This window comes from Eucyclogobius newberryi, unplaced genomic scaffold (genome assembly GCF_026437365.1).
Source record: "Eucyclogobius newberryi isolate DKJ021-1_F unplaced genomic scaffold, fEucNew1.0.hap1 SCAF_10, whole genome shotgun sequence".
Lineage (NCBI taxonomy): Eukaryota > Metazoa > Chordata > Actinopteri > Gobiiformes > Gobiidae > Eucyclogobius > Eucyclogobius newberryi.
The window spans coordinates 36,111,752-36,121,751 of NW_027315724.1; the positions used below are offsets into that span (position 1 = coordinate 36,111,752).

At 48.5% G+C, this 10,000-nt stretch overlaps 1 protein-coding gene across 1 annotated transcript in view; it reads right to left on the bottom strand.

The window, feature by feature from the left end:
* tbx4 (T-box transcription factor 4) overlaps window positions 1-10,000 on the bottom strand; it is a 42,261-nt gene that overhangs the window by 15,796 nt on the left and 16,465 nt on the right. Inside the window, exon 4 of the mRNA XM_072456182.1 lies at window positions 724-871. Within this exon, the coding sequence (XP_072312283.1) occupies window positions 724-871 (148 nt within the window). The remainder of the gene's footprint in view (window positions 1-723; window positions 872-10,000) is intronic.

Genomic DNA, 10,000 nt, shown 5'->3' on the forward strand with positions numbered 1-10,000 from the left:
ATTTTCTGAATGAAGGCGTGTCACAGAGCAGAGGGCGGAGTCAGCACCAGCCGACCAATTAGAACGATGGAAGGGGAAACATACAGGGTTATTCTTTGTTTTTTTGTTTTGTTTTTTCATTTTGTTATTATTATTATTATTTTCAAACATTTTTTTTATAATTATTGTGTTTTTTGTGTTGTTTTCTGTTCTAATAAATAAATAAAAATGTTATAAAATAGGCTCCTGCTGTAAAGTGAAACATAAGGAACTGTCAATCATAATCCTGACGTACAGGGGAAAATAAGAGCATAAAGTGTAAAAACTATCATGTACTCGGATACATTTCAGTATTTGATTCTGTGGATATCTTTATTGTGTATTTCATGTGACTGTAGTTGGCCAAAGTCGTGCCCGATTGGCCAACTAAAAGGGGGCGGGGCAAAATATCTAAACAACTTTAGGTTCCACAACTGCATTAGATTATTATACATGCAGAAACAACTTAACGACTAAACCAGGACTAAACCAGGATCAAACCAGGACTTCAGGACTAAACCAGGACTAAACTAAAACTATACACCGACTGAAACAACCACAATGACAACATCAGGATTAAACCAGAACAACAACTGGTATAAACTAAACCAGGACTAAATCCGGACTAAACTCAGACTCTACATGACTGAAAAAGGTCTAAACCAGGTCTAAAGTGGGTCTGTCCCGGGTCTGAGAGGGTCTTACGTGTCCAAAAGGGTCCAGGTGGTTGTTGGTGAGCTTGAGCTTCTGGAAGGACACGAGTTGTCTCATCCAGTGTGCGCCTGTCGAGGGCGAGTCAGGGTGAACGTAGAGCCGACCGGGCATCGCCGGCTCCGCCTTCCCCGCCACCATCCTGCAAAACACAAGAGTAACGTCCTGAGCACAAGAGTAACGTCCTGAGCACAAGAGTCACGTCCTGAACACAAGAGTAACGTCCTGAGCACAAGAGTCACGTCCTGAACACAAGAGTCACGTCCTGAACACAAGAGTCACGTCCTGAACACAAGAGTAACGTCCTGAGCACAAGAGTCACGTCCTGAGCACAAGAGTAACGTCCTGAACACGAGAGTAACGTCCTGAACACAAGAGCAACGTCCTGAGCACAAGAGTAACGTCCTGAGCACAAGAGTAACGTCCTGAACACGAGAGTAACGTCCTGAACACAAGAGCAACGTCCTGAGCACAAGAGTAACGTCCTGAACACGAGAGTAACGTCCTGAACACAAGAGTAACGTCCTGAACACAAGAGTCACGTCCTGAACACAAGAGTCACGTCCTGAACACAAGAGTAACGTCCTGAGCACAAGAGTCACGTCCTGAGCACAAGAGTAACGTCCTGAACACGAGAGTAACGTCCTGAACACAAGAGCAACGTCCTGAGCACAAGAGTAACGTCCTGATCACAAGAGCAACGTCCTGAGCACAAGAGTAACGTCCTGAACACAAGAGTCACGTCCTGAGCACAAGAGTAACGTCCTGAGCACAAGAGTAACGTCCTGAACACAAGAGTAACGTCCTGAGCACAAGAGTCACGTCCTGAGCACAAGAGTAACGTCCTGAACACAAGAGTCACGTCCTGAGCACAAGAGTCACGTCCTGAGCACAAGAGTAACGTCCTGAACACAAGAGTCACGTCCTGAGCACAAGAGTAACGTCCTGAACACGAGAGTAACGTCCTGAACACAAGAGCAACGTCCTGAGCACAAGAGTAACGTCCTGAACACAAGAGCAACGTCCTGAGCACAAGAGTAACGTCCTGAACACAAGAGTCACGTCCTGAGCACAAGAGTCACGTCCTGAGCACAAGAGTAACGTCCTGAACACAAGAGTCACGTCCTGAGCACAAGAGTAACGTCCTGAACACGAGAGTAACGTCCTGAACACAAGAGCAACGTCCTGAGCACAAGAGTAACGTCCTGAACACAAGAGCAACGTCCTGAGCACAAGAGTAACGTCCTGAACACAAGAGTCACGTCCTGAGCACAAGAGTAACGTCCTGAGCACAAGAGTCACGTCCTGAACACAAGAGTCACGTCCTGAACACAAGAGTCACGTCCTGAACACAAGAGTCACGTCCTGAGCACAAGAGTAACGTCCTGAGCACAAGAGTCACGTCCTGAACACGAGAGTAACGTCCTGAACACAAGAGCAACGTCCTGAGCACAAGAGTAACGTCCTGAACACAAGAGTCACGTCCTGAGCACAAGAGTAACGTCCTGAACACAAGAGCAACGTCCTGAGCACAAGAGTAACGTCCTGAACACAAGAGCAACGTCCTGAGCACAAGAGTAACGTCCTGAACACAAGAGTCACGTCCTGAGCACAAGAGTAACGTCCTGAGCACAAGAGTAACGTCCTGAACACAAGAGTAACGTCCTGAGCACAAGAGTCACGTCCTGAGCACAAGAGTAACGTCCTGAACACAAGAGTCACGTCCTGAGCACAAGAGTCACGTCCTGAGCACAAGAGTAACGTCCTGAACACAAGAGTCACGTCCTGAGCACAAGAGTAACGTCCTGAACACGAGAGTAACGTCCTGAACACAAGAGCAACGTCCTGAGCACAAGAGTAACGTCCTGAACACAAGAGCAACGTCCTGAGCACAAGAGTAACGTCCTGAACACAAGAGTCACGTCCTGAGCACAAGAGTAACGTCCTGAGCACAAGAGTAACGTCCTGAACACAAGAGTAACGTCCTGAGCACAAGAGTCACGTCCTGAACACAAGAGTCACGTCCTGAACACAAGAGTCACGTCCTGAACACAAGAGTCACGTCCTGAGCACAAGAGTAACGTCCTGAGCACAAGAGTAATGTCCTGAACACGAGAGTAACGTCCTGAACACAAGAGCAACGTCCTGAGCACAAGAGTAACGTCCTGAACACAAGAGTCACGTCCTGAGCACAAGAGTAACGTCCTGAGCACAAGAGTAACGTCCTGAACACAAGAGTAACGTCCTGAGCACAAGAGTAACGTCCTGAACACAAGAGCAACGTCCTGAGCACAAGAGTCACGTCCTGAACACAAGAGTAACGTCCTGAACACAAGAGTAACGTCCTGAGCACAAGAGTCAGGTCCTGAACACAAGAGTAACGTCCTGAACACAAGAGTAACGTCCTGAGCACAAGAGTCACGTCCTGAAGAACACAAGAGTAACGTCCTGAGCACAAGAGTCACGTCCTGAACACAAGAGTCACGTCCTGAGCACAAGAGTAACGTCCTGAACACAAGAGTAACGTCCTGAACACGAGAGTAACGTCCTGAACACAAGAGTAACGTCCTGAACACAAGAGTCACGTCCTGAGCACAAGAGTCACGTCCTGAGCACAAGAGTAACGTCCTGAACACAAGAGTAACGTCCTGAGCACAAGAGTAACGTCCTGAGCACAAGAGTCACGTCCTGAACACAAGAGTCACGTCCTGAACACAAGAGTAACGTCCTGAACACAAGAGTAACGTCCTGAGCACAAGAGTCACGTCCTGAACACAAGAGTCACGTCCTGAGCACAAGAGTAACATCCTGAGCACAAGAGCAACGTCCTGAGCACAAGAGTAACGTCCTGAACACAAGAGCAACGTCCTGAGCACAAGAGTAACGTCCTGAACACAAGAGTAACGTCCTGAGCACAAGAGTCACGTCCTGAACACAAGAGTAACGTCCTGAACACAAGAGTAACGTCCTGAGCACAAGAGTCACGTCCTGAGCACAAGAATCACGTCCTGAACACAAGAGTAACGTCCTGAGCACAAGAGTCACGTCCTGAGCACAAGAATCTTGTCCTGAGCACAAGAGTAACGTCCTGAACACAAGAGTAACGTCCTGAGCACAAGAGTAATGTCCTGAGCACAAGAGTCACGTCCTGAGCACAAGAATCACGTCCTGAACACAAGAATCACGTCCTGAGCACAAAAGTAACGTCCTGAACACAAGAGTAACGTCCTGAGCACAAGAGTAACGTCCTGAGCACAAGAGTAACGTCCTGAGCACAAGAGTCACGTCCTGAGCACAAGAGTAACGTCCTGAACACGAGAGTAACGTCCTGAACACAAGAGCAACGTCCTGAGCACAAGAGTAACGTCCTGAACACGAGAGTAACGTCCTGAACACAAGAGTAACGTCCTGAACACAAGAGTAACGTCCTGAACACAAGAGTCACGTCCTGAACACAAGAGTCACGTCCTGAACACAAGAGTAACGTCCTGAGCACAAGAGTCACGTCCTGAGCACGAGAGTAACGTCCTGAACACGAGAGTAACGTCCTGAACACAAGAGCAACGTCCTGAGCACAAGAGTAACGTCCTGATCACAAGAGCAACGTCCTGAGCACAAGAGTAACGTCCTGAACACAAGAGTCACGTCCTGAGCACAAGAGTAACGTCCTGAGCACAAGAGTAACGTCCTGAACACAAGAGTAACGTCCTGAGCACAAGAGTCACGTCCTGAGCACAAGAGTAACGTCCTGAACACAAGAGTCACGTCCTGAGCACAAGAGTCACGTCCTGAGCACAAGAGTAACGTCCTGAACACAAGAGTCACGTCCTGAGCACAAGAGTAACGTCCTGAACACGAGAGTAACGTCCTGAACACAAGAGCAACGTCCTGAGCACAAGAGCAACGTCCTGAACACAAGAGCAACGTCCTGAGCACAAGAGTAACGTCCTGAACACAAGAGTCACGTCCTGAGCACAAGAGTCACGTCCTGAGCACAAGAGTAACGTCCTGAACACAAGAGTCACGTCCTGAGCACAAGAGTAACGTCCTGAACACGAGAGTAACGTCCTGAACACAAGAGCAACGTCCTGAGCACAAGAGTAACGTCCTGAACACAAGAGCAACGTCCTGAGCACAAGAGTAACGTCCTGAACACAAGAGTCACGTCCTGAGCACAAGAGTAACGTCCTGAGCACAAGAGTCACGTCCTGAACACAAGAGTCACGTCCTGAACACAAGAGTCACGTCCTGAACACAAGAGTCACGTCCTGAGCACAAGAGTAACGTCCTGAGCACAAGAGTCATGTCCTGAACACGAGAGTAACGTCCTGAACACAAGAGCAACGTCCTGAGCACAAGAGTAACGTCCTGAACACAAGAGTCACGTCCTGAGCACAAGAGTAACGTCCTGAACACGAGAGTAACGTCCTGAACACAAGAGCAACGTCCTGAGCACAAGAGTAACGTCCTGAACACAAGAGCAACGTCCTGAGCACAAGAGTAACGTCCTGAACACAAGAGTCACGTCCTGAGCACAAGAGTAACGTCCTGAGCACAAGAGTAACGTCCTGAACACAAGAGTAACGTCCTGAGCACAAGAGTCACGTCCTGAGCACAAGAGTAACGTCCTGAACACAAGAGTCACGTCCTGAGCACAAGAGTCACGTCCTGAGCACAAGAGTAACGTCCTGAACACAAGAGTCACGTCCTGAGCACAAGAGTAACGTCCTGAACACGAGAGTAACGTCCTGAACACAAGAGCAACGTCCTGAGCACAAGAGTAACGTCCTGAACACAAGAGCAACGTCCTGAGCACAAGAGTAACGTCCTGAACACAAGAGTCACGTCCTGAGCACAAGAGTAACGTCCTGAGCACAAGAGTAACGTCCTGAACACAAGAGTAACGTCCTGAGCACAAGAGTCACGTCCTGAACACAAGAGTCACGTCCTGAACACAAGAGTCACGTCCTGAACACAAGAGTCACGTCCTGAGCACAAGAGTAACGTCCTGAGCACAAGAGTAATGTCCTGAACACGAGAGTAACGTCCTGAACACAAGAGCAACGTCCTGAGCACAAGAGTAACGTCCTGAACACAAGAGTCACGTCCTGAGCACAAGAGTAACGTCCTGAGCACAAGAGTAACGTCCTGAACACAAGAGTAACGTCCTGAGCACAAGAGTAACGTCCTGAACACAAGAGCAACGTCCTGAGCACAAGAGTCACGTCCTGAACACAAGAGTAACGTCCTGAACACAAGAGTAACGTCCTGAGCACAAGAGTCAGGTCCTGAACACAAGAGTAACGTCCTGAACACAAGAGTAACGTCCTGAGCACAAGAGTCACGTCCTGAAGAACACAAGAGTAACGTCCTGAGCACAAGAGTCACGTCCTGAACACAAGAGTCACGTCCTGAGCACAAGAGTAACGTCCTGAACACAAGAGTAACGTCCTGAGCACAAGAGTCAGGTCCTGAACACAAGAGTAACGTCCTGAACACAAGAGTAACGTCCTGAGCACAAGAGTCACGTCCTGAAGAACACAAGAGTAACGTCCTGAGCACAAGAGTCACGTCCTGAACACGAGAGTAACGTCCTGAACACAAGAGTAACGTCCTGAACACAAGAGTCACGTCCTGAGCACAAGAGTCACGTCCTGAGCACAAGAGTAACGTCCTGAACACAAGAGTAACGTCCTGAGCACAAGAGTAACGTCCTGAGCACAAGAGTCACGTCCTGAACACAAGAGTCACGTCCTGAACACAAGAGTAACGTCCTGAACACAAGAGTAACGTCCTGAGCACAAGAGTCACGTCCTGAACACAAGAGTCACGTCCTGAGCACAAGAGTAACATCCTGAGCACAAGAGCAACGTCCTGAGCACAAGAGTAACGTCCTGAACACAAGAGCAACGTCCTGAGCACAAGAGTAACGTCCTGAACACAAGAGTAACGTCCTGAGCACAAGAGTCACGTCCTGAGCACAAGAGTAACGTCCTGAACACAAGAGTAACGTCCTGAGCACAAGAGTCACGTCCTGAGCACAAGAATCACGTCCTGAACACAAGAGTAACGTCCTGAGCACAAGAGTCACGTCCTGAGCACAAGAATCTTGTCCTGAGCACAAGAGTAACGTCCTGAACACAAGAGTAACGTCCTGAGCACAAGAGTAATGTCCTGAGCACAAGAGTCACGTCCTGAGCACAAGAATCACGTCCTGAACACAAGAATCACGTCCTGAGCACAAGAGTAACGTCCTGAACACAAGAGTAACGTCCTGAGCACAAGAGTAATGTCCTGAGCACAAGAGTCACGTCCTGAGCACAAGAATCACGTCCTGAACACAAGAGTAACGTCCTGAACACAATAGTAACGTCCTGAGCACAAGAGTAACGTCCTGAACACAAGAGTAACGTCCTGAGCACAAGAGTAATGTCCTGAGCACAAGAGTCACGTCCTGAGCACAAGAATCACGTCCTGAACACAAGAGTAACGTCCTGAACACAATAGTAACGTCCTGAACACAAGAATCACGTCCTGAGCACAAGAGTAACGTCCTGAACACAAGAGTAACGTCCTGAACACAAGAGTAACGTCCTGAGCACAAGAGTAATGTCCTGAGCACAAGAGTCACGTCCTGAGCACAAGAATCACGTCCTGAACACAAGAATCACATCCTGAGCACAAGAGTAACGTCCTGAACACAAGAGTAACGTCCTGAGCACAAGAGTAATGTCCTGAGCACAAGAGTCACGTCCTGAGCACAAGAATCACGTCCTGAACACAAGAGTAACGTCCTGAACACAATAGTAACGTCCTGAACACAAGAATCACGTCCTGAGCACAAGAGTAACGTCCTGAGCACAAGAGTAACGTCCTGAACACAAGAGTAACGTCCTGAGCACAAGAGTCACGTCCTGAGCACAAGAGTCACGTCCTGAGCACAAGAATCACGTCCTGAACACAAGAGTAACGTCCTGAACACAAGAGTAACGTCCTGAACACAAGAGTAACGTCCTGAGCACAAGAGTAACGTCCTGAGCACAAGAGTAACGTCCTGAACACGAGAGTAACGTCCTGAGCTCAAGAGTAACGTCCTGAGCACAAGAGTAACGTCCTGAACACAAGAGTCACGTCCTGAGCACGAGAGTCACGTCCTGAACACAAGAGTCACGTCCTGAGCACAAGAGTCACGTCCTGAACACAAGAGTAACGTCCTGAACACAAGAGTAACGTCCTGAGCACAAGAGTCACGTCCTGAGCACAAGAATCACGTCCTGAACACAAGAGTAACGTCCTGAGCACAAGAGTCACGTCCTGAACACAAGAGTAACGTCCTGAACACAAGAGTAACGTCCTGAGCACAAGAGTCACGTCCTGAGCACAAGAATCACGTCCTGAACACAAGAGTAACGTCCTGAACACAAGAGTCACGTCCTGAGCACGAGAGTCACGTCCTGAACACAAGAGTCACGTCCTGAGCACAAGAGTCACGTCCTGAACACAAGAGTAACGTCCTGAACACAAGAGTAACGTCCTGAGCACAAGAGTCACGTCCTGAGCACAAGAGTAACGTCCTGAACACAAGAGTAACGTCCTGAACACAAGAGTAACGTCCTGAGCACAAGAGTAACGTCCTGAACACAAGAGTCACGTCCTGAGCACGAGAGTCACGTCCTGAACACAAGAGTCACGTCCTGAGCACAAGAGTCACGTCCTGAACACAAGAGTAACGTCCTGAACACAAGAGTAACGTCCTGAGCACAAGAGTCACGTCCTGAGCACAAGAATCACGTCCTGAACACAAGAGTAACGTCCTGAGCACAAGAGTCACGTCCTGAGCACAAGAATCTTGTCCTGAGCACAAGAGTAACGTCCTGAACACAAGAGTAACGTCCTGAGCACAAGAGTAATGTCCTGAGCACAAGAGTCACGTCCTGAGCACAAGAATCACGTCCTGAACACAAGAATCACGTCCTGAGCACAAGAGTAACGTCCTGAACACAAGAGTAACGTCCTGAGCACAAGAGTAATGTCCTGAGCACAAGAGTCACGTCCTGAGCACAAGAATCACGTCCTGAACACAAGAGTAACGTCCTGAACACAATAGTAACGTCCTGAGCACAAGAGTAACGTCCTGAGCACAAGAGTAACGTCCTGAACACAAGAGTAACGTCCTGAGCACAAGAGTAATGTCCTGAGCACAAGAGTCACGTCCTGAGCACAAGAATCACGTCCTGAACACAAGAGTAACGTCCTGAACACAATAGTAACGTCCTGAACACAAGAATCACGTCCTGAGCACAAGAGTAACGTCCTGAACACAAGAGTAACGTCCTGAACACAAGAGTAACGTCCTGAGCACAAGAGTAATGTCCTGAGCACAAGAGTCACGTCCTGAGCACAAGAATCACGTCCTGAACACAAGAATCACGTCCTGAGCACAAGAGTAACGTCCTGAACACAAGAGTAACGTCCTGAGCACAAGAGTAATGTCCTGAGCACAAGAGTCACGTCCTGAGCACAAGAATCACGTCCTGAACACAAGAGTAACGTCCTGAACACAATAGTAACGTCCTGAGCACAAGAGTAACGTCCTGAACACAAGAGTAACGTCCTGAGCACAAGAGTAATGTCCTGAGCACAAGAGTCACGTCCTGAGCACAAGAATCACGTCCTGAACACAAGAGTAACGTCCTGAACACAATAGTAACGTCCTGAACACAAGAATCACGTCCTGAGCACAAGAGTAACGTCCTGAGCACAAGAGTAACGTCCTGAACACAAGAGTAACGTCCTGAGCACAAGAGTAACGTCCTGAACACGAGAGTAACGTCCTGAGCTCAAGAGTAACGTCCTGAACACAAGAGTAACGTCCTGAGCACAAGAGTAACGTCCTGAGCACAAGAGTAACGTCCTGAGCACAAGAGTAACGTCCTGAGCACAAGAGTAACGTCCTGAACACAAGAGTAACGTCCTGAACACAAGAGTCACGTCCTGAGCACGAGAGTAACGTCCTGAACACAAGAGTCACGTCCTGAGCACGAGAGTCACGTCCTGAACACAAGAGTCACGTCCTGAGCACGAGAGTAACGTCCTGAAGACACAATTTTTCATGTACATAAAATACCCATTCCTCTGAAATATTGTTCATAAATCTGACTTAATGAGCCATTAATATTAAATAATATTAATATTAAGAATCCCAAACATGCCAAATAATGTCCTCAGCTGCTGCAGGACGCACTGCCCCGTGTCAAGGATCTGGACACAC